Source organism: Zootermopsis nevadensis, unplaced genomic scaffold, assembly GCF_977971745.1.
Source record: "Zootermopsis nevadensis isolate Lab colony 2312 unplaced genomic scaffold, Znev_1.0 Znev_ptg000013l, whole genome shotgun sequence".
Classification (NCBI taxonomy): Eukaryota; Metazoa; Arthropoda; class Insecta; order Blattodea; family Termopsidae; genus Zootermopsis; species Zootermopsis nevadensis.
This window is the reverse complement of record NW_028259145.1, coordinates 7,113,126-7,138,083: the sequence shown is the minus strand read 5'-3', so window position 1 is coordinate 7,138,083 and position 24,958 is coordinate 7,113,126. Positions and strand designations below refer to the sequence as shown.

The 24,958-nt window shown below is 40.6% G+C and overlaps 1 protein-coding gene across 2 annotated transcripts in view; it reads left to right on the top strand.

The window, feature by feature from the left end:
* LOC110838860 (cell growth regulator with RING finger domain protein 1) overlaps positions 1 to 24,917 on the top strand; it is a 75,083-nt gene extending 50,166 nt beyond the window's left edge. The window contains exons 1-5 of one of the 2 annotated variants that reach the window (XM_022082487.2): positions 7,688 to 9,687; positions 10,123 to 10,294; positions 11,696 to 11,837; positions 11,934 to 12,041; positions 14,654 to 24,917. In XM_022082487.2, coding sequence (XP_021938179.1) covers positions 9,606 to 9,687; positions 10,123 to 10,294; positions 11,696 to 11,837; positions 11,934 to 12,041; positions 14,654 to 15,097 — 948 coding nt within the window. In that variant the 5' untranslated portion in view covers positions 7,688 to 9,605 and the 3' untranslated portion in view covers positions 15,098 to 24,917. Of the gene's footprint in view, positions 1 to 7,687; positions 9,688 to 10,122; positions 10,295 to 11,695; positions 11,838 to 11,933; positions 12,042 to 14,653 lie in introns of those variants that run through there. The other variant, XM_022082486.2, reaches the window with a different exon arrangement.
* The last annotated feature ends 41 nt before the right edge of the window (positions 24,918 to 24,958 follow it).

Below are 24,958 nucleotides of genomic sequence, written 5' to 3'. Positions count from 1 at the left end.
GCTCTGTGGCAACAAGCAGGTAGGCTTACGAACTGCACCGGCTAGGTTGGTGTTTGGTAATCGGGGTTTCAGGCACTGTCAGTTACGTCACGTTTTGACTTGGCCTCTCGAGCCGAAGTCTCCCTGTTTACGTGTAGATCATGTACGGCCGTTCCTCAAGATCCAGAAAGTATTCGGCCCTTTCTGTACCCTGTATCGAAGTTTTCTTTTCGCATCGGCATTTCAGAATGAAGAGAAACTACGCCTTGTGACACAGACTCTGAGCTGTGTTTAAATGTTGGTGCCGTCGCCATCACAACTTTGTTTTTCGTGTCTGCAGTTTCTTCTTATTTCTCTCCATCTGCGGGGTGGCTGACTGGTGTCCGTACGGCGTAAATCGAGCCCGGTCCGCCACTGCTGTTCCCTGCTTAGCAAACGTTTAATGTCGTGTGCGGCGTCAGGTATGTGATGCCACGCCCTTCCAGGTCGCGTCTGCCCCGAAGACTTACCTTGGTGCGGGGTGCCGTGTCCTTCTTGGTCGAGCAAGCACTTTCCTTGAAGCGGTTTCTGCACCGGAATTCTGTTCGCGCTGGGCGCGTGTTTGGCTCAGTCGTCTCCTTCATTTTCATGAAATTTTGTTTTCTGCTGGAGTAGGTGTCAGTCAGTATAGTGATTGGCTGCGGACTGGACGACCGGGGTTCATTCCCCGACTGGGGCAGAGGATTTTTCCTCTAGTCTATGCGTCCAGACCGGCCCGATGGCCCACCCAGCCTCTTGTCCAATGAGTACCGGGGTCCTGGGATCCTTTCAAGGGGATGAAGCGCGGCCGAGGCGTGATGCTGACCACTCACCCCCATCCAGTGCCGAGGTCAAGAATGAGTAGGAGCTATACCGCCTCCCCCCCCCCAAGTGCCTTCATGGCGTTTAGCGGGACAGCTTTCCTTTTTCGTTTTTTACATCTTCAATTGCCCACGTAGAGCGAAATATTTTCCTGAGAGCTTCGTTTTGAAACCTTCAGATTCATTTTTCTTCACACAAAGTAAGAGACCGCGTTTTGTAACCATTAAAACAACTGGCGAAAGTATTTATTTTGATCGTAATGCTCTAAAATCTTTAGGATTAGGTGATAATGGCTTGTGAACTGAATAATGAGAGGCATTTCCAGCTCTTCTTGTAGCCTGATTCTACCACGAAGCGTATTTATAGTGTCTTTCTGTTTCACGGGGGGTTTAGATTCTGAAATATATTTTTTGAAGCGGTCGTCTCTGAATCAGTCTCGCAAGGAACACTGGGTGCAGCTTGTCGATAAAGTGGGTTATACAGGGATTGCCGAAGCTTCGCCGGTTAGTCGTCAGCGTCTCACCGCGTTATCCCGGGTTCTCTTCCAGCGCAGACCGTATCTGATTTTTGGTGGCCAAATTGGCACTGGGAAATGTTATCTTAATGTGAGCCCTTCGGGTTTGTCGTGTCATAAGGGAGACGGACACTGGGCCCGTCAGCGGCCGCAGTTCCCCAGAGACAGTCGCCCGCCCGCCCCGTCGTGACATTACAAAAGTGGGTTAGGTTCTGATTGTTTTGGTGCGACGCCTTGTTCTCGAAAGATGAATGTGCCGCGATAGTTAACCACAGTAGGTCATGGTCGCTTCTTTGCCGATTTATTTTTGTTCGGGTACGTGCGAGGCTCGCTGGTCGAGGTCGCCGCGTAATTGGAGAGTGGAACAGCTGTCCGTGTAATCGATGTTCACAGGCAACGTGAAGCAGACGCACTCTTTCTTCGGCGGGGACGGCGTGGAATATACCCGGGTTGTACCGAACGTCGTGAGAGATTCCGCCGACTGACTGGACGACCCTTCGTTGCTGACTGGAATTCCACCTCCGTCGCAAAAGGAAAAGTAAAAATAAAATAATGACGTCTCCATTGCCGATCTGCAGTCGATCCTTGATCTCTTTGCGAACCGGTTCTTGTTCGCAGAACCTTCTGCTAGTCGTCTTCGTTTCTATGTTAATCTGTCTGTAGTCGTCTGAATTCTTGAAAAGCCACGAGCACTTTTACCTTCACCTGCCAGTGATGTTCTCAAACGCCGAAATACGTCCTGAAGAGAGGGGCGGGCTAGTTGTTAGCGAGAAATCTCGTGCGTAGCGTTCAAAAGGTTTAAACTTCGCGTTTCCTCCTTTTAATTGTGTGTATGAAACGTATTATTTGAATATTGACTTTGCAGATGGTTTCATCGACCCACCTGCTGTAATATGGAACGAAGTTTGTGCGAAATGAACTTACAGACTTTATTGTGCTGTAGGAGCGTGCAGTTTGAAATAGTTGCAGTTTTGTCTGAATAAGGAAGTTGCTGAAATTTTGTTCCCTCACAGTGGTTTGTAGTTTATTTATTTATTAAACGATGTGCGTAATTCTGCGACGTGCAGATCCAAATCCCCGCGTCTAATGCGATTCTGGGTTGTTTAACGTAAGCAGCGAATTGTTTTCTTACGTGTGATGTAGGCAAACTGACTGTACGTACTTTTCTTAATTGTTCATATGGCTTATAATTAGGGGCTTTATTCAAAATGTAACTTTTCATGGTCATTCACTTTATTTCTGCGTACCTTAAGAACAGATTCTTCCAGCGTTAAAGATAACCCTAAACAGAGGAGGGTTATAGTAAGAATATCATTAACTTTAAATTATAGCCATAACTTCTTATTATAAAACAATTTATCATTGCGAATATGCGTAAGTTTCTTCGTCGTGAGAGGTGGACTTACATATTATTTCGAAATGACTGTGCGGTTCACATAATCGTCCACTCGATTCTTGAACACGTCTCGGAGACTTAAGGTACAATTTGGCTGCACGCGACAGAGACAAGCGACCGAGGCAGGCGACAGAGACGGGAGACGGACACATCGCAGCTTGTCGCCACACACTTTTGAGGTGACGACCGAGACATGCGGCAAAGTGTTTGTTTTCTTTGTTTTGTTGAGACATACGTGCACATATTCTGTGAAAAATGAGTACAAAATGCTTCTAAAAAGGTTACTCGAAATATAAGAAGAAGATGATGTGTTGCTGTGTTATTTGTTGCGAAAGAAACAAAGAAAACCTATGAGTTCAATATTCAAAACCAGACGCGAAGAAGGATCTTTCTGTCGGTGGTCAGTGGTCGGTTTTCTGCTACTAATTCTACCAATTGCTCATCTTGGTCACCAGTAAATTTAATTTCTGCCATTATTTTACTCAACAACACACGTGCTACCTGAGCCCGTCGCGAGACACTACTGGTCCGAGAGCGGTCTCCTGTGCTTTGTCTCTGTCGCCTGTCTTTGTCTCGCGCTCGTAATTGTACTTCATACTATTGTACAGAGAGAAGACAGGAAGCGACCAGTCTCGGTCTCGTAACTCTGTCGCCTGCCTCGGTCGCTTATCTCTGTCGCGTGCAGCCAAATTGTACCTTTGTTCTTCCTCTTTTGATTACTGATTACTACGACGAGGCCTGCGACGAGTGACATGTCCGCGGCTCGGACTGTAGCAACAAGGACGTATTCAAGTTCTCACATTTTCCTGGTTCATTTCTCAGCCACGGTGAAGCCTGTGCTAATTACCCTCGGGTCGGTCTGCTTTCTGTGTTATCACACCATGATGATAATTTGTGTAATTCACTTCCGCCATAAATGGCGAGGAACTGGACTAAAACTTCCCCACATTTCGTAGTCAGCCGAATATCGACAGTTGTTTTCGTGAATTTCCCTTGTGAAGTTCACACTTGAAACTTACACAGAACGGGAAAAAAGCCTTCTGCATGTTTCAGTTAGTCTCCCCCCCCCCTGTTTTTTAATTACGTTATATTTAGACTTTGTGGTTTCCTTGTACACATTTTCTAGTCGCTTTCTAACGAATTCTTGTCTCCATGTATTTTTCTTCCTTCGATATTCCCATGCAATCGGCACAGTTATTTGTCATCCCTTGAACAGTAGTTAATTTTACCACCATCGTTTGCGCCCGATTCCACCTCGTTTGTCCAAGACTTAATTTTTGCCGGTTTAAACTGAATTGTTTTACGTTAAGGTTTTGCTGCCAAATACTCTGCAATGTTCCCTTATTCCATAAGCCGCCATGCTGTATCTTGCTTAATCATTCTTCTGGTAACTGGCGCCACGTGTTAGAGTCCTTTAGCATCTGATAGTCACTGAGCCAATTAGGAAATTTCTATCTTCTATGAAACCGACGGTTTAGAATCTCGTTCACAGGACTCTGAACCAAATCAACCCAGTCTGCACCCTCTAGTTGTTGACACCCATTCTTACGTCATCCTCCCATCTGTATCTGGGTGTTCCAATTTGTCCCGGCAAAAATTTTGTGAGCATTTTTCATCTTCCTCGTGCGTGATACTTGCCTCACACCTCTCGTCCTCCTCTGTGTGATCATTGTAATAATATACGGCGAAGATCAGGCCTGCGAACTATTAAGTTTCTAATGACGCAGTTTTTCCCCCCACTCTCTTGTCCTGTTACTTCCGCCCTTCCAGGTCCTAGGCGATATTCTCGTCAGCACCGAGTGCGATGTTCGTGAGAGAGCAAGTTTTGCATCGACCTTCTTCTGATGTCCGTCGTCAACTTCGCCGCTGGTTGTCCGTGGGTATGGTTCACCGGCTGCTCCGTGTCGAAGGCCCAGTTATTATGTAACGCGTTCGGCACGACTGGCTGACGAAAGTGAAAGTTGTAAATCACCTACCTCGTAAGAGAGGACAGCGCACTCCATAAGATCGGCAGCACTTGCCCTCTTATGTGTTTTTTCCTTATTCTTGCGCGCGGATCCTTTCGTCCTTGTGTTAACGGCGCTTAGTCGATCGCCCTCTTCAGTGTAGCAAGCAGGTGACGCAGACTTCGAATCACAAAAGGGGCGTCGGGAGAGGTACACATGGGAACATTTTTCTTGCCAGAATACATACCGATCCTAACTACCGGTGTTCTTCATCTTCGCCATCTGATCTGTTTGCACCAGACCAAGTCGAGTGGTCGAAATATAGTCTGTTGAATAACGTACCGCTGTCCGGACCAATGGCAACCCAGTTCCTGAAGCGGCTTGGGAGAGGGTGGGGACAGCTTGTCCAAGATCCTGGAGAAGGTGTTCCCATTTCCTGATGGTTTAACCCATTGTTTCCCAGACGTTCCCATTCCACGAACACCCGCCCATTTTTCGATCTTATTATTTCGAGTGTGCATTAGAACAGTCATCAGGTAAATGAGGAAGCTCATGTTCATACTGGAACCCATAATTATGAGATAAGAGACACGACTTGTAAATCGTAGAGGAAAAGCCGATCGCTGAAACTGAAGCATTGCCTGGAAAGAGGAATCACTTGAACAAAGGAAATGAGGAGATTCCACAAGGAAAGTCCATGGAAACGTCTTTTGACTTTCGTACGAAATTCGACATTCGGTAAGAATGGTTTACAGATTATTCCAATTGAAACTCCCGACTGCTAAAAACGCCCATGCTGACTCTGTATGGGACGTAATGTCTGACGACACGAGAAACTACCTCAAGAATGTTTCCGAGAGGCTTCTTAGGTGTGTCGTTTTGTTAGTTTTAGTGTCCTGATCCATTTTTCACTAATTTTGTATCAGAAACTTATGAAGATCGCTAAAACATTCAGTTTGATTACTTTCTGTAGGTTATTCCCAAAACTGTGTCTTCATCATGAACGATTACAGCTGCTTGGGAAACTCAGCAGAGATTCCAGAGATGTGCTCTGTGAGGGTTAGGTTAGGTTCGGGAGCTGTGAAACCTCCACCTACCCTTCCTGCCAACCAGAGAAAAAAACAGGTGCTCCAAAAAATGTGCACACGCATTATAAGACGGAATATTAATTAGCCTTGTTATCAATCTCCGTTTCTTGTGTTTGCGAGGGCAACGTAGAGTGGTTTACACATAGCCTAACAGATGGCACCGCAATACGTGTGTTTTTTTCTTCCCATGATTCAGATGCGCAGAATGGCTTATGGGTCGATTGAGTTTGGAGCAAAGCAGATTAATTTCGAAGTGGCGCTGGAAATTCTAGAATGTGTTCAAAGAGCACAGACGGTGTCGAGCACAAAGCCAGCAACACTCCGGCAAGAAACTGAACGGTCTTGCGCAGCGACCTACCAGCAACGTTGGTGGCCATTTTGAACACTACGTGCCAGTGCTGACTTATGTAATGGTGTATTTTTTATTTATTGTTCTGTCTGACGACAGGTCCATATGAACAGGATCCTTCCATCCTTTTCTCGGACTGGGACCTGTTCATATACGTTCTTGGCAGATGATCCAGAAGTGGTTTGCCATTGTCTTCTTCTGTGTGTGAATGGAGTAATTGTTGGGATGCCACGCAGAAACCGGGGAAGCCCCCGGAGGAAAACTCCGTGTTGCCTAGACCACGGCCTTGCCCAACACAAGTTATAAATTCGGGCACCGCCGGGAATCGAACCCGAGACCCCAGGATTACAAGGCCAGCGTTCTAACCGCAGAATTCAGCAAGCAGCGACGGCTGAATTTTCGGATTTTAAAAATAATGTGTCTCACATTTAAAAACACCCGCCGTTGTGTTTATTCTCTCGCGAACGCCAGGGCCACACTTTGGGGCTCACTGCTCGAAGTTTTACTCTGTGCAACAGGTGGATTTTGTCTTTTTTTGGAAGCTAAGAGAAAGGGGCAAATAAACTCAGTGTTTTTGTCCTGTGTCGTGACGCCGTGCGTGTGGACTTGTGTGCGTACATAACCTCCAGTCTTAATACGAAAGTCGGCTCCGGAGAAGGGTAAGTGGTTGGGCATTTCCAGACATCGCAAATTGTCTACCACAAAGAGATCGTTTCTTTGTGGAAAATACCACCAACGACTCTAGCACTTTTTTATGCGTAAGTAATGTAGCTGAAAAATAAGAAATTTTCAGCTTTGGGAGAGATGACGTGGGAAGGTGGACCTGCTTTCTGCCGCATTACACAGATTTGCAAGTAGTCGTAGACCGTGCTCCTAGCAAACCCCGTCGGCTCTGCTCTGCTATGCATTGAAAGGATCTGTCAATGAGTTGAAGCATTTGTCGTCTCTCGAATGTGGGAAAATAATAAATGCATGCAGAACTTTTGTTGGGAAACCTGTTGAACAAAAGTTTTCACATGGAAGATCACAAGGAAATGGATTTTGAGGAAACAAGGGCAGAGTTTACTCAGAATGACGTCTCGTGGTGTTAAAATTGCCAGAGAATTCATTTCCTTGTTCCGTTTTTGAGATCCAGCACCACCGTAGTTGTCCGGAGAACGTAAATCAAGTGCTTAAAAGGATAGATTGTGTTTCTGCACACAGTTCAGAAGCTTGGGCTGGCGTTCCTTGTCCCTGTCATTGGACATGTTTTGGAGTTACTACACCGATAAGTCCAGACGGTTCTGACGCTCGTGTTTCAGTGGCCTGTTTTCGTGTCCAAATGATGAAAGTGTCCGATTTCGTTGAGGAAGTTGAAGATGCAGATAGAGTACTGATTTGTCGCTGTAATAAAACAACGAGGAAACTGTATTTTGTCGTTTCGGAATACAGTTTGCTCATACCTTCTTTATAAGGCGCATTTTGGAATATTAAATCCGCCTTGCCCGCGGAAAGAGATCTGTGAACATCAAGGCAGGCCTTTAACAGAACCCCCCCCCCCCCCGCAGCTTAACCTTCATTTGACCGTAAGATACCATAACCCAACCATTCTTAAAGTAGTCAGACACATGGAAACGCCGACATGTTCCTCCTCCGCGCCTTGTAGGTCACAATCTGCCAGCCAGCCCCTTTGCCTGGCCACCAAAAGGGACTCCCCCTGCTGTCGGCCACAGTAACCATGGTTTCCGACAAAACTGTGTTATCTGCTGCAAACGTAGAAGTTGTCGGAACAATTATTGCGATGGTTACCATGGCAATCACCGTGTTCATGGTATTTGTGGTAAATTTACGTATTGTCTCATTCTGTTGGGGGCTAGCATGGTAAGCACTATCTCTTTCTGATAATGTTTAGCATGGTAACCGTCATAACCCTACTTTTTGTCCCATGCTCTTGTAGCCATGTACTGCATAACAAGTGGATACAAATTCCCCGTTTCAACGTTCCGTTTGGCTGCAGCGTGATTTTAGTTCGGAGTTCCGCTACCAGATGGAGCTGTGTGTAGTCTTGTGAGATAGTTTCAACTTTGGCGACCAGATTGCGGCACCTCATTGTCCTGCTGGTGGTAGCACTCACAACTTTCGTCATCCGCCAATTATCTCATTTTTATCTTCAGATATTCAAAAGTATGATTTTGAGGTAGTGCTCTGTGGCGCATCACCCAGAGCAGGTGTTATCTGATTCCATCTAGTGGTTCTGGAATTGGATCATGCGGACGGACAGACACTACCAGCCGGTAATGAGTTTCTCCTCCCTGGCAGAGAACGCACAAAAGACTTGAAAGAAAGGATGGATGTTGTAATGCTTGCCTGGCGTCAGCTTCGTGTAAGAATGGAAGATGTCCCGTATTTATTGGGTTGGTGCATAAGTTCGTGCCGTTTTCAATGAATCAAAGTTTTGACGTGATAAAATTTGCCTGAGGCCGCAATGTTATATACGATTTGATAGCTCGCATCGTCAACCCTGTGGATCTGTTTTGAAAATTTTCGATTGAATTAATGAAGAAAAATTTCAGGCTAAAAACTATGGAGTGCCCAGCTGACAAAAACGAACGTTTCTGACACCTTCTTTGCTACGAGTTCAGTCGAAGCTCCAAAGCTGCAGAAGCCGCCCGAAACTTTTGTGCCGTCTAAGGAGAAGACTCTTGCCGAAGGAACAGCCCGGGAATGGTTTGCGCTCTTCAAGGAGGGCAATTTCGACATGAGTGACACTCCGAGCTGCGGACGACCCTCCATTATCGATGAGGGCCGTCTGAATGCTCTGATCCACGTTGATATCCGGCAAACAACTCGAGCACTGGCAGAAGAGATGGGATGCGACGATTCAACAATCGTTCGATACCTGCAATCGATGGGAAAGGTCGAGAAACTCGGTTCGTGGGTGCTGCACACAACGCCAGACCCCACGTCGCAAAGCTCACCAGAGACGTCTTCGAAGAGTTCGGCTGGGAGGTTCTTCCGCATCCGCCCTACTCTCGGGACCTTGCCCCATCTGATTACCACCTTTTCCGCTCTCTCCTTATCAATCTCAAGGGAATTTCCTTCGACAACGACACGGAGCTTCGATCGAACGTTGACGTCTGTTGCGTAGAGTGTCATTGAAACCCGACGAATGGTCATTACGGGTGGATCGGTACAGTGAGTCGGTGTGTTTTCTGTCCAGCTGAGCCGCGGCCGTCGGACTGATGGCGTTCGCCGTTGTCCGCCCTCTGCGTTGCTGTCGAAAATAAAGAAGATGGTGAATTGCGTTAGTTGCTGGGCGCCATAGGATTCCTGCACCCACGAAAGTGGCGACTGTGGTTGGTTATCACAGCGTGACGAACGTGATCTTCTGTCCCGGGAAATTGTAACGAGTAGACTGACAATGCGCACGCTTGGACACAATTGCCCAAGCTGTTTGGACTTATTTTCGTGGTGGTTGTTGAAATGCACATGAATCAGTCACGTGTAATGGTCGATGCCTGAATGTGTGTGCATTCAGAACTTGGAATATTTTGTAAGGTTACTCTCTACTTGTAAATATCTCCGAAATGTACAAGGTGAGTCAAAAGTATGTTTACAAACTTTGTGTGATAAACTCAGTCGCTATGGGTCCTTAAATCGCTCCCCACCATACATAATGAACAGTCTACACAAATTTGTGAGTGTAAATGCACATAATTTGGACGTTTCGGGAACCGAGACGTGCCGGTCACGGTGGACGCTGACCCTAGGACATGACGGTGTAGCCATTGCAGCAACCGGTCAAAGACTCGGACTTTGTACCACTTGATTGGTTGAAGTCGGAAGTCTTATACTTGTGGACCGGTAGTCTGTTGTCTTCCCTTGATTTTGAATACTAACCAGAGATATGCAGGGACCTGACATTTTTAAAGTAGAGAATTAATTATACTTGACAAGAAAGTATGAACTTCACAGCTGTTTTGTGATACAAGGCATATTTCTTTCTAATGTTTGCTGTGTTTCACTTACAGATGTACAGTGCATGGTATCAAGCCAAGTGCCTTATACCTTGGAGGCATTCTGGGGCGTCTCCATCCGGGAATTGCACCTGTCTCTGTGGCGCCCTTGGAGTGTGCTGGAGGGGCAGATGGAGCAGGGAACAATCCTTCAGGGTCACTACCAACACAAGGGATGTGTGTTACAGTATCCTTTATCTTGCAATTTACTTTCAATCACTGTATTTACATTAGAGAACATGAACTCCAGTGTTTAGACACGTTCTTCAGAAGACATTTACAGTACTAAGAGAAATGAATTGTGGCAATTTGCAAGTGTTACACAGTGACAAAGTTTGTGATGCAATCATGCAATACTCTTTAAGTAACTGAATCAAGATTTTGATGGGCAACACGTGTTTCTAAGAAGGGAAAAGAAGAAGAAAAAGTTTCAGTGGAAACGCAGCCAAGATGACTTGGACCTTCTTTCTGGACAACAACCACACACAGTGAACACACTCATTCATTTTTCTGCAATTACTTGTGTACTTCTGTTCTTTACAAAACTACCATTAATCAGGAACTGTTAATCGTTTTAAATGTACTAGACTGTATGAGAAGATCGGGCAACTGGGGGAGGTTGTTACGTTTGGAAAATGGGTAGTGTTGAAGAAATTCGTTGCTTTTGTGTAACCCAAAGGTTCATGTTCACAAGAGCCTTCCAATAGGCTGTGTTCTCAACCTAACAAATTCTGATTCTATCCTGAAGCCTTATTTCTCTATGATCCATATGCATGTTATCCTCCCATCTATGCCTAGGTCTCTCATGTGGCCTCTTCCCTTCAGATTTTCTGACCATAATGTATGTATTTATCTTTTCCATGTGCTGCATGCCCTGACCATTCCATTCATCTTGTATTCCAGTTTTCTCAAGTATCTGATGAATGTGGACTGTTTGATTAACATACGGTGTGTCCCAAAAAGATGTAGACACATTATATGGTGACCGCTTCAGTTAGTTGCTCACTGCTGTCAGCTGCGCTATGAAGCTGGTGGTAGTCATTTTGAACACGTGGACTAAATTTAGTAATGCACTAAGTCCCAGTGCTGACATATGTAATGGTTTAGTAAATTAAAATATCTTTATTTTATTTATTAAGTGTGCGCGCATTGTTTAGGGACACATTCCAGCATTTGCCTTGCAGTGTGAGGTGAGGTGAGGTGAGGTGCTTTGAACTGGAAGAATGCATATTCTGGTCTGAATGTTACAGCAGCATTTTATCTTGACAAAGTAAAACATAGTAGCCATTTCCAAAGTAAGAGCAGTCCAGTAATGGATAACATAAGTATTTGCTTGCATTTTGTGTTTTATTTAATGATTCTGTATGAGATATAGTTGCTATGTAGCATCAAATGGCAGGATGACTTACAAATTATGAACTTGCAGACATGGGGAATAAAACTGTCTTGGTACTATTCCAAACATGAAAAGCCAGGCCCCAGGTCATAATTAAGAATTTGGGATCCCCAAAGTGCAGAGTACATGTTCTGTCCGCTACACATCAATTTTATACTTGTTTGAATATGAGAACCTTGACTTGTATCACAGCAAAACTTCACACGGAGAAGAAGTATTCACACTGTTCCTTCCCCAGCCGGCACTAGATCTGGGCACGCCTCCTCGACTCTGTTATCCTCTTGTTATCTTCCTCATCAGGAATGAGGGACACACTATGCATCCAGATGAAACGGTGAGACACTTTGTGCTGTGTGTAAGAATGAGAAGGTGCGGGCGAAAGCACTGGTTATTGAAATTTGAAACGCTGTTTAACTGACGTATGTTTCAGGTTGCCCTAGTGAATGTGGTTCACATTAAAGACTCTGTCTGCACTTTGCCAACAAGTATCCTGGCACAGTACTTGAAGCAAGCCAATGGGCAGCTGTCCTGTCTGAAGGTAGGAATATATGTATACAATGTATTCTGAATCTTCATTATACAAGGATACATAAACTTGTATAATACAGGTAGCCCTCGATTTGCACTGGTTAAATTTGTGCTGATTCAGAATAACGCCGATTTTGAAACCAGCAAGTCAAAAAGTAAAAAAATATATTTTACTATTATTTATAACGTTTTACAGTGTATCTCGTACTGATTCTTATAAATCAATTCTTACAGCGCTGATTTTGAATAAAAATTATAAATACAGTCATCTCTGCAATTATGTATGTTTCGTTAACGTGAATTTGCTCCAATGAGATCAATGAATCGGTAAAAGCTGTTTGTGAAATGCAAACTTTTGCATATGCGAGTTTGCTCTTGTGCAATTTCATTTCTGGCACTTTAAACTTTCAAAGGACTAATTTAATCTCTGCGGAGGTACCGGGGTTCTTTTTACTATGCGATTTTCTATAGGTCGGCGTCTTACATGAATGCAACTATCGCATAACAGCAGAGATGACTGTATACATCAATCACATGAAAGAATTGCAGGGACCAACGAATTGCCGATTGTAAGTGTATAAAATATATTTTTGACGTAAATACGTCTGTATTTTAGGGTCAGTGTCATTCGGCAAAAATGTGTTACGAAAAAGGGAAACGAAAAAGTGTAACTTCATTGTTATGTTACCTAGGAAACGTCATCTGTTTATCAACAAATAAACAACAATGGTTACCTACATACTTACCTTACCTTACATTACTTTACTTTACATTACCTTAACTTACATTACATTACATTACTTTACCTTACCTTACCTTACCTTACCTTACCTTACCTTACATTACCTTACATTACCTTACATTACCTTACATTACATTCATCTACCACAGACCCATCTTAAGCGTAACTAATTCAAGTTAAATAAGCAATGTCTTAATCAAACTTTACTCAATTGTAAAGCATGTATGACGTATTTACGTCAAATTCTCCGGAACCGTGGTTCCACTGACAACTTTTTAAATTCCCTTTATTTTATTTACGTTATTTCAGAGCTTTAAATGTAATGCCATTATATTACTCGTCAATGTTTGGGTGCTGGGAACGCATGTCATTGACTTCCCAATGATTTACATTATAAAAGAGTTTTAATTTACGCCGGTTCGTCCAGGAACGCATCCCGGGCGTAAATCGAGAGCTACCTGTACATCATCTAACAGTATGTTACATTTACTTAGTTATACTCCTTGACCAGAGTAATACCTCTTTATTGATTATGAACCTCCATTGTTCAGTTGTGAGAACCTGGCAGGAAAAGAAAAATCTTGGCTAGACGGGAAAAATGCATCAGTTGTGGAGACACATTAAAACTTTGACCCACGTGAAGAAACAGAACGGATATAAGCTAAAACTAAGTCGGGTTAAGGAATATTTAAAGAGGCTTTTAGGGAGACAAGCAGTATGGTACAGCTTGCTGCCAGAAATTTTTGGAGAGAATTAGGCTGGGTGAGTTGGATAGAGAAACAAACATACAGGAAGTCACTATATATATGAAAACTGCAAGCAGAGTTAAAGGCACGGGGATAGATGGATTACCTGTGAAATTCTGGAGGGACAGGTGCAGTATTGATGATGTTGGAAGAATGGTAACTAAGTTAATAAAATTTATGAGACAGGAAAGTTTCCAACAGTATGGAAGACAATTCTATTACACTTGATAGACGAGGGTAAAGGGGAGATGGTTGACAGGGATTTTAGAGGAATAGCTTTGATTTCAGCTTCAAGAATTTATACAAGGATACTTGCTGAAACATTAAATGATTAGATGGAGAGGAGAGGGAATATTTCAAATTTGCAGATGAGTTTTAGAAAGAGTAGGAGAATGGAGGACAATATTTTTATAATAAGAAATTTGAGTGTTTTGGTTTTTATTGATTTACAGAAAGCATTTGATAGTGGTCAGGGATGCACTGTTATGGAAGCTGTGCAAGAAGCAGGTCTCATACAAGTTCGTAGGTGGATTGAGAGAGATGCGTAGACAGATGAAGATAGGGAAAGAGGTAGATGAGAAGGGAGTATGGACAGAATTCATCCCAAAATTGGATTTGAAGCAAGACTGTGATTGTCTTGAGTGTTCTTTAGTAGTTACATTGATGAAGTTGTAAGAAAACACAAGGCTGGCAGATGTAGGACTGTGGAGGAAGTGCAGAAACTTACAGGGGAGTTTGATAAGTGGGCAAGTTGAGGGAACATGTGGGGTAGATTATGTGGTTGATGGGAACAGAGAATGGGTGTGTGTAGAGGTGACAGAAGTGGAAAATTGTGAGGAAGAGGACGATGTGTACTAGACTGAAGCATGTGGTGGGGGAGGTGGAGGTAGCTTTGCAGACCAACGGAGATGGAGGGCAGAGGTGGGAAAAATAGAATGGAAGTGAAACTGGGAAGAAGTTGAGCTGGGCCAGAGAACGGCAAATACTGGGCAGAAGTTCCAGAATTGGTAGGTAGATGCCATAAATAGGGAAGAGATGCAGATGTTGGTGTTGCAGTTATGGTGGCATCACTGCCAGTAGTAGTGGTTTGGTACTGGCATTTTTAACTTGAGGTGATATTGTCAATTGTTCCAGCAATTATATTTGGCCACCGGAAATCCCCTTAATTATGAAGATGAGCCATCAGTGTCACTTGGGATACGAGAAAACTGCAACACAGGTGAGAGTGGGAGAATGCCACGAGGTGGATCTACGACCTTGCTGTGCACAACCACCTCTGATGAAGATAGTGGCTCTGTGTGGAATGCTGCAGGAGAACAGTTGTGTGTCGTTTGCCAATATTTCCCCCTGTCACGAGCCCTCCTGCCATGTCGGCATACCTGCATCTGTGCCAGTTGTTTTGGAAAGTTAGACAGATGTCCCATGTGCCGCAGCCCCATCAGGAGTTACTTTTGCATTAGAGGAGAGGATTACATGCCTGCAGAACCTGGGTCGGCAACTTCAAAACCACCGCCCATCTTCCGGTGGTTCCAAGACTGGAATGACAGACTTACAGATTTTCTTGGCTTTCATCGGTAAAATTAAGGAAAGAAATTTTGCTTTTTGAGTGACTGAGGACTGGGAAGTATTTCCAGTGTCATAAATGTAGACTTTTGTGCACACAACATCCTGTTGTGATGTGACAACATAATTTGTGATGTGATGGAGAGGAAGTGCAAGGGTGTTTTAAACATTCAAAGCTTTTTTTTTTCTATTTGCATAGGAAGTATATTTGAAAAGAACTTAATAAAGTGATGAGTAGACTATTTATAATAAATCTGAAGTAGATTTAAGTACTTATACTCATATTTGTGAAACATTGCATAGCTGTAATGAGGAAGCACATTGTTGTATTTAATATGTATTTATTTTTAGATTTTAATGTTGAAAAATGTGAATCACTAATTATATGGTGATTTACTGATAGTAAATGTTTCCTACATGAAGATGAACTGTTTCAAAGTTATGAAACAACATATTTTAAAAACAGATATTAGTAAATTCTAATTTTAGACAATATTAATTGTATATATTATTTTCACGTAGTTGAATAATATAAATTCAATTGTGTGAACCATGAACCTTCCAATGTAAAACTTATGCAAAATTTATATGAAGTAAGAAATTTTATTTACTCTTTCAGTTTAATACAAAACTTGTTAGCTGTTATTGCTCTAATTGGCCTAAAATACTGAAACCATCCATTGTACTAAAGCAGATCCTTAGATAATCTGCCAGTTGTGTTCTGCTGAAACTTTCATTGTTTTTTTCCCCCAACCTATATATATATCCTCCCCATTATGCTACATACAGGTGTATGCAATCTAATGTAATTCTGGTAGATTGTATGTTTGTTCACTCTGCTTGCATGTAACAATTTCACAGATGAAGAAATATCTCAGTCATGAAAGAAATGATACATTCTTATAGTATGGGCACAGATGAATTATGAAATCTAAATGGATTCATACCTCAGATAAATGTACCATTACAAATTAATTTATAATTTTTTCCAATCTCAGTTCATTTAAGTCTCTGTATATGTAATGCATATTTAGTAATCAATGTCATGTTGAGGCCTTGATAGATCAGAGTATTTAAAGAATATTGTTTTTGGAGTGTTTTAACCTCTGTGCCAAAAGTGACATCATACCTTGTGAAATGTGTTTTTAGTTTTCTGAATGGGACTTTGTTGTCCTGTTATACCTTGACATTATGAAATGCTTTATGTACTTGTAAGGTCAGACAGACACTTGTGTGTCAAAAATGCTTCTGTGGGCTCCTTAGATTCATTTTTAATTGAACTGAACACTTTAAAGAATAGGTTTGCTTACTAACATCCCCATGGAAATTCCAAAAATGTCAAAACATTTATAGTTCTCTGCAGATGAACATACTCTCTTTTTGTCCCACAAAACATCAAAGTCAAATAGAAATACAAACCATACTTTTAAAAAAGCATCAGCTTATCTCATCCTGTTTATTTCATCAACATGTTTGTATTAAAAATTTTGAGTAAAATAATGGTATCATATCAGTACTTTGGTTCTGTGGTCCGGTGTACTGTTGGACAGTCTCCGAAATGTAATTTTGTGTGACACTCTGAGGCACAGATTAACCATAACTGCACTTTGCAATTTGGATGTCTGAATTTTGTCCTCATTTATTTGTTTTTCTCAGAACATACATGGCACCAAACTCATTTTCCTTCTGAAGGCAAATGTTCATTGTGTTGTTTGTCAGATTGGGTCAAGTGGCCAGTGGATGGAGTTACTTTTCCCTGTGTACATACCCCATGTGTCTGCTGTAGACTTGTACTGTGGCTGGCTCTAAATTCCATATTCGGCACAGAAATTGCCTTCTGCTGGAGGATGATGCATATTTGTGAACATGTTCACATTTTTTTTAGCTGTAAAAATCTGTGTATGGAAGAACCGGTCTCACTTCATTGTGTCCCTCTGAAGTGCCATAAAAGTGTGTTCTGCTGTGGGCCACTATCTTTGGTCATGATCCATTTGCGCAATAAAATATAGAACCAAGTATGTCTGGCTGTGTGAGCATTCTTCATGAAGTGTGTCCAGGTAATGGTCATTAATAACTGTTTTTCTCTTCCACCAGCATTTGTATATTTTTATGATAAATGAGCACGAAAATGCTTAGTGAGGTAGAATCTCTGTTTACATTGAGTGACTCATTTTGTTTCAAGCCACTAGGACCCCTTGTAAACTGGTGTATTACAGGTGCAGAAGGTTAAGACTGCTGTGTACTGTGAATCCACTGTGCGCAGTCTGTCTCAGTCCTATCACCCCCTTTTTCAGTTGTCATCATCTTCAGATGTGTGGGAGTCAGAGTCTAAAATCAGGTCTTGTACTGTGTCTTCTTCTTGGAGTCTCCTCGTCAAAGCTCGTTACTTGCATAACCTTTTTACATAAGAAAGAAGTTATCCTTACTATCAAAATGTACTGGGAAAAGTAAGGGAAAATTGTCTGAGGTTTCTGGGTGCCTTATTTTTTTTTAAACCTTGTCACATATGTGCTACACCGTAGTATAATTTTCCCTGCAACATAGGAAATGTTATGTCGATCAAAATATCAACAGTAGACAGAATAATATGGCATATGGGAGTTAACAGAACAGATGTTATGCCACTGATGTCAGAGGTCTACAGCAAGCATGTCAAACTCAAAGGCTAACATGGGCCACATAAACAAGGTTCAAGTTTATGTGGGCCGCAGAAAAAAAACTTCAATTGTCATAGAAACGTAGGTTTATTTCGAAAAGTATATAAAAAAAGAACAACGATAAAATTAATGTTTTCTTCCTGACACTTGGCATCTCTTCTCTGCTACTATCTTTCCTACTTCGAGGGAAATCTTGTTCGCAGTGATTACTTTCAAAACTAACCCAAGGTGAATGTCAGTAATTCTGGATCTGACAGGAGACTTATTTCCTTTCATAATTGTAAATAACTGCTCACACCGATAAGTACTTCCAAACATGGAAATAATTTCATATGCGAATTTTCGAGTATTTTCAAACCTGGCAGGTAAATATTTGTAAAATCCAGGCATGCCAACTTCACTGAATTTTGCCTTCAAATTAAGTTACGAAATTTTTATTAAAACGTTTCTTACATATCGTTATATTGGCTGGGCCGCAAAAATATTCGTTTTGGGCCGCCTGCGGGCTGCGAGTTTGACATGCTTGGTCTACAGTGTGGGTTATAAATTGCAGGGTTTATTCACTGAGCATTTATACATTTCAGTTTACACTGCTTGTGAGACATGGTATAATGTTTGTGGTTGGTACCCTTAACAAAATAATATTAGGGTGATCATGTCAAGAAGAATGAGATTTGCAGGGCGTGTTCCAGGTATAGGAATGATGATGTGTGCATGAAAAAATTTGTTAGAAAACCTCAACTTGGGAGATATGGGCATATATAGAAGACTGTTTCCTTAAATAGACAGGGTATGATGGTGTGGACTGTGTTTATTTCATTCAGAATAGGGACCGGTAATAGACTCTTGTGAACATGGCAACAAACTCCTGGGTTCCATAAACAGCTGGAAAATGTTTACTGTGATTATTAGCATTTCAAGAAGGAGTCTGATTGGATTATGGGAAATAATATAATAGACATGAAAATTATAATCACAAAATACTGCAGGATACCTAATAATATTATGCATTACAAGTTGCAGTTTATAGTCAGCTTGCAGGTTAGTCCAGTATTTCTGGAACTTGGTGTAAAGTCTGGAAGCAGTCATCTTTAGTGAAGCAACATGTATATGAAGCCCTTGCAAAAGGGCAGTTGATGCCCCTTTCCTCTTTCCATCCCATCAGGACCAGTAGTCTTGACTCTCCCTATATCACCATGTGATGCAACAGAATTCTTCCCAGACATATCATTGCTGGATCTCCCTCTCATTGGATCTTTGTTTCTTGTTAGCAAATGTTTTGGGCATTTTTGATTTGGAATTTATTTTACTTGAGAGGCTTACCATCTGATTTCTATACCAGCAGTACTTGCTTCCTGAAAATCCAAATTATATATGTCAGATCCGGCTTGTGGTAAAAGGGCCTAAACTACATATTTTTATTCTAGTTTTGTGGCAATCTATGTGGCTGTCATTAGAAACTCCCATTCATTTACTGTAGACATTCCAAACTTATAGACAGTCTATTTGTATGTAAAAATAGTCTTTCTCTCAAAATGCATGGGTTTTGTCTGTGGAAGTTTAGCTGTGAAAGTAGAGAGGAAAATTTCACACTTAAAATCCTTCCGTATGAAATGTATGTTTGGCACATTTTCATTAGATGATCCATGAAGGAGCCATCTGTAGTCATTCTCTGTAGGTATTTTGCAATTTGGGATTCTATTTCTTAGTGCTTTTCCCAGTTGATGAAGGTATGTCAGGACAAGAATAGATGAATAATAATTAACAGAATAAATTTTGTGATATGCATTCCTTGGGACAACTGTTGTTAGTCTTACCACAACATTGAATTTCCTCCTAGATCTGAGAGTCATGAAGCAGGCTCATTCTCTTGACCAGTTTATATATTAGAATTATATACAAAACCTGAAATGGAGCATATAACAGAGCCTGTGTCTGCATTTATGAGGCTTGTTTTACAAAATTAGATCCTTTGTCTTGACACCACGTGGACTTGTAGGCACAAACCAACATTTCAAAGAAATGTACTGTCACCATCTTCAGGGCTGAAGATGGAGAGATGTCATTAAGGACAAGGAATGCATTCCTTGTCCTGCATAACATCCACCCACTGGGCCCTTACAAGGGTGGATTCTCTGAACTGTGTCTCTTGCATATTCCTCTCCCCCGGCTGGCCAGGCTGTGGCATTCTTCCTCTCTTACTGGCTCCCAGGCACTCGCCCAATCTTGACCTTACTCCTGATTGGTCTGGCCAAGGCTCTGCCTTGATTGACTGGTTACTGTATCTCAGACTGATTCCACTCACATTGCCCTGATGATGGAGGCAGCAGCTACTTCTGAAACAATGGTAAACTTGTACCAGACTACATGGCACTGCAAACCAGAAGACAGCCATCTTTGTACTCCCTGCCATGACATACTCAACTTCTAATTAACTAAAGCTGCTTGTGTAAAGGCTGGCTGTTTGAAAACTTTTTGCATGAATAAATGGATTAATTCTTAACATTTTACTCATGTTCGAAAACCTGTGGCTTAAAAATGTGGTAAATACAGTTTATTTTTTAATCCACTGCATTTTGATGCTAGATAAATTGCATTTAAAAAAACTGATGTTTTAACAAAGCCTCAATGAAATCCTATATTTAGAAAGTTAATTAGGGTTTCTTATACATTTTATAAAAATACAGTCATCACCTGCATCGCTGACACTAAGTCACGGGTAAATTTTCTGCTTCACGTGAAGTCGCGCCCAAATCAGAATATGTTGTGTCTTGTATAGAATGTTGTAGCGCTGTTTTTTCACAGTGGGCTGTTGTTAGTCCTCCACCCAAACTCCAAGTTGGAACACATCCCTTATTGGCTGTCTTATTATTATTCAGTATATCCAAATTGCAAATGTCATACCATGTTCTTCTATCACTAGATAGGCAATTTTTAAATGTTGAATTTCTAATTGAGTGCATTTATATGTACTTTAAATACACTCTTGCATAATACAGTAGCATATGAAAACATAACAGTTACTTAAGGTTAAAAAGTGCAGTGTGCTAATCTCTTGAAAGTAGTAGACATTTATTTTACAGTAATATCATATGGGTGACTATTATACTTTCTTTGTTGTCTTATTAATCAAGTCTTCCACTACTCCAGTTTCACAAACTTACAGATTTTTTCAGTGTAAATTTTCAGCAGTAACGAATAACTAACAGATTTTAATGATCAGTTATTTTCAGAGTTGGGCAGAGTTCATTAGTAATGTGCAGTATTATTTCATATACAGAATATATTTTTATGCTTGCTGCCAAGGGATGAGCTGCGGTAAGAGTGGAGATGCATCCATTCTGCTTTTCTAATGAAATATGACACAATTATAAATGTTCAGACAATAAGTAGGAAGGATATGGTAGGAAGCTACTATACCAGAAAACCTGGAGGAACTTAGAGATTCAAACCCTGTCTGGATAGGTTTCTGACAAGGATTTTAACTATGCTAACCTGATTAATAAATGTGATAATTTACATATGGAAAAGTATTATGATGCATCCAGCTAACAAACCCTTGTTCTGGAGTTATGAAATGATTCTACAGTAATATTATTAATACACAGAATTTTTGTCAGTGTGGACTTGGACACAAAAATCGGGTGTTCCACCCACCATACAACAAAAGTAGTAAGGAACTTAATTGATTAAAATTCATTTTACCTGAGACCTATTACACACTGAACACTACAGCCAAGTGATGAGCAGTCCTGCTTCATATTTGGAACTCCCAGATTCCAGTCTTGGCCTAGAGACCAGCTTTTTTGACTTTTTGTGGTTTTTCTCAGTCCCTCCAGGCAAATGTTTGTATAGTACCTTGAAAGAGGACATGACTTTCTTCTTTCATATCCCTTGCAGTTTTTTGTTTGATAATCATCCTATCACATTGCAATATAGTCTCAGCTGCCGACAGTCATTAAATAAACCACAAAATAAATAAATAAATGTATATACCTCACACATAGCAATTTAAAAATGTCTTAGCAATGGATAATATATGTCATTTTGTAACCTTTCTTAAAAAAAATTTGTTTTTCTGTTAATGTTTATGCAATTTCTTTCTAGCTTTCTGCTAATATTTAAGCCTGCAGGCTAGCTGTGTTTAACATACACACTATATCCCAAGCTTCCATGAGAATTTATTATGTTCAGACATTCAGAAAATTATGAGACAATTTTGTCGGTGATACTATTGTGCATCAAGCTTTATGGCTGACACAATTTCTGTTTGAAGTAGATGGACTTAGTAGATGACTTACATAAAACATATGACTGGTAATTAACTTGTGTATTTAGTAATTAGACTTTGTATATAACTATATTTGTAGCAGAATCATAAGTCATATCAGGGTTAAAAATTTATAAAATAGGATTGACATTTATAGACCTTGAATTCCACCCACTACTCATACATCTGAAACTTGTGTCGTGATTGACAACTCTCTTGTGTTTTGTGCCTAACTAGGAAAGCAGAATAGAATTTAACAAATTTATTGTGTGTTAATAGTCTGTGATAATGCTAGAATGTAAATAAAGAATGTATTTATTGAGAAAGTAAAAGTGGTACATTTGTATTAAAGTGATTTATAGTGTGGGAGAGGAACAATTGTTTACAGTGTTTAAAAAATGTATTAGAGATTGTTAGACAATGAATTGTTATTTTATTTAAGACACTTGTAGTTGGAATTGAGATTTGAAACCGAGTACATACAGAAGAGGGTGACAGGATAGTGCCCATGAAAGTAAAAAATCCACAAAGTATTAGAGATGTGTTGAACTGTGTATTTTCCGTATGATGCCCCATGAATATATTCAGATTTTCCAAACTGTTAACCGAAGAAGAAGGGGATGAGACCCTACATGCATGGGTATACTTTGGAATATGCAGTGTAAATCCTGTATTTCATGGCTGCTGGCCAGAATTTAGCTCTGGGCTTAGTTCAGCAGTCTGCTAGTGTGAGACTCATGGCCAGCTGGATCATGCGCAAGCTGCTTCACATTGATGATTCAGGTTAGAAGTGCATGTGATGCTGGTTTTATGTAAAGTCCAAATAGAAATAAAACTTAGAAAATGAAAGTAGTTTATTATTAGCCATAAAGAGAAGGGCAATTTTGACAAAGGGTGCACAAAAGTATCCAGACAGTAAAGTAAAACAAGTAATGAGCTTTTTTGTACCAGTGGAATTATTTACAAAGCCTTTCTTTTCAATTACTATAGTCTTAGAGCTGGTGTACTTATGGCATATCTGGTATTTAAATTGAATTTTGCTAGCCAGAGGTGTTGCTCTATGTCAGCGTTTCTCAACCGGGGTTCCCCGGAACCTTAGGGTTCCGCGAGAAATAGTGATGAATAGGCTAATCACCTGGAAGAACTGTTGATCAAAATTGAACATTATTTTCCTTCCCTTTCAACACAAGTGTATGATTGGGTGAGGGATCCATACTCTGAATCTTCTGCTCATCCTGAGAACTTGACTTTAAGAGAAGAGGAAGAACTTTGTTGGCTGCAATCTGATCGTACACTCAAAATGAGATTTAGTGACCTATTCCTGGACAAGTTCTGGATTTCTGTGAAAGAAGAGCATCCTGCCATTCATAGGAAGGCTATAAATATATTGCTCCAATTTTCAACCTCTTACATGTGTGAGCAAGCTTTTTCTTATTTAACAAGTATCAAGAACAAAGATAGAAATCGTCTCCTTTCAGTTGAAGATGAAATGAGTGTGTGCTTATCTAAAGTTCGACCCCGAATTAAGTATTTGTGCACCAAAAGACAAGCACAAGTTTCACGTTAGAAAGGTAAATTTTATTATCTAAATTGCCTTCAAAAATAACATTTCCTTGATACATATATTTGTTCATATAACATTTTACCTTGATTTATATTACGCCTTTTCAAATTGTCAATAAACGATTTAGTTATTGTAGTAGTTAATATCTGTTTTCGTTCTGTTTATGTGTTATATACGATATCGGTTATTTAAGTTTATATTTTTTTTAAAAAAAAGTGGGGTTAATTTTTTGTGTGAATGAAAACCTCCGTATGAGGTCTCTTGAACAGGCAGTTTGATTTCAGTTTTTTTGTATTGTCAGTAAACTTGAGAAAAACGTAAGTTATTTTTTGCTTAAACCAGCTATCAGAAAAAATATATTATGTTTTCCGTATGAACTTTAAGTTTATAAAAGAGAAAGAAAGATATTAATAATGATATATGATAATTTTTATGTAGGGGTTCCCTGAGACATGAATATTATTTCAAGGGTTCCGCAAGGGCAAAAAGGTTGAGAAACGCTGCTCTATGTATATGATTATTCATGGTCTATTCAACCATCTGGATGTCTTTCAAGTTCTTGTAATCTGTGAGGATTCCTTTTCTATACTTTGGCATTCAAGGTACCCCACAGATGAAGATCCTACAGCATAATGTCTGGGGCATGAGTTGGCCATAAGCCTTCACTAAGAACTTTCTCACCAAATACTTCACTTATTATGGCCATGGGGTTACTGACTCTGTGCATCATTGCTCAGTCATGTTGGAAGAACTATAGTCTTTCTTCCTGTGTTAATTCTGAGAAAAACCTGTCCAAAATCAAATATACCTTTCTGAGGTTAGAGTATCCGTTTAGAAATATGATTCACCTTGCACTGATTCCACACCAACTTTCAAATCATTAAATGGTGTGTGCACATGTGCTTTTGATCTCATTTCCTATGTGTTGTGTTTTTGGTTTACATAGTATATGTGTTTGTTTTCCTTCTACCTGCAAGCTAGTAACATTGGTAAAATTCACAGATTCTCTGTGACTACAGTATTTTTTACAGATTTTGGAATGAATGAGGAGACAACTTTTTAATACTTTCTGCAGAGTGGATTCAAAATCATCCATGAAGAATTAACCACTCAAAGATCAGTTTCACACATGTTTAGTACAGATGAGATTTTAACTTTCATTGACTTTAATGCATAAAATATTTGATTTCATATAGATCCTGATGTGATAAACACTGTATACAGTCTCTGTATTGTGTAGTTTGTAACACATTTTGAAGGGAAGAATATTTCAGCTGTCTTAACATTGTTTGTATGTCATTTATTTTAGAATATCATATGGAAATACACATCCATGAATTATGACATCCCTTTTCTTGATTTTAGATTGTGCATTCATTGGATAA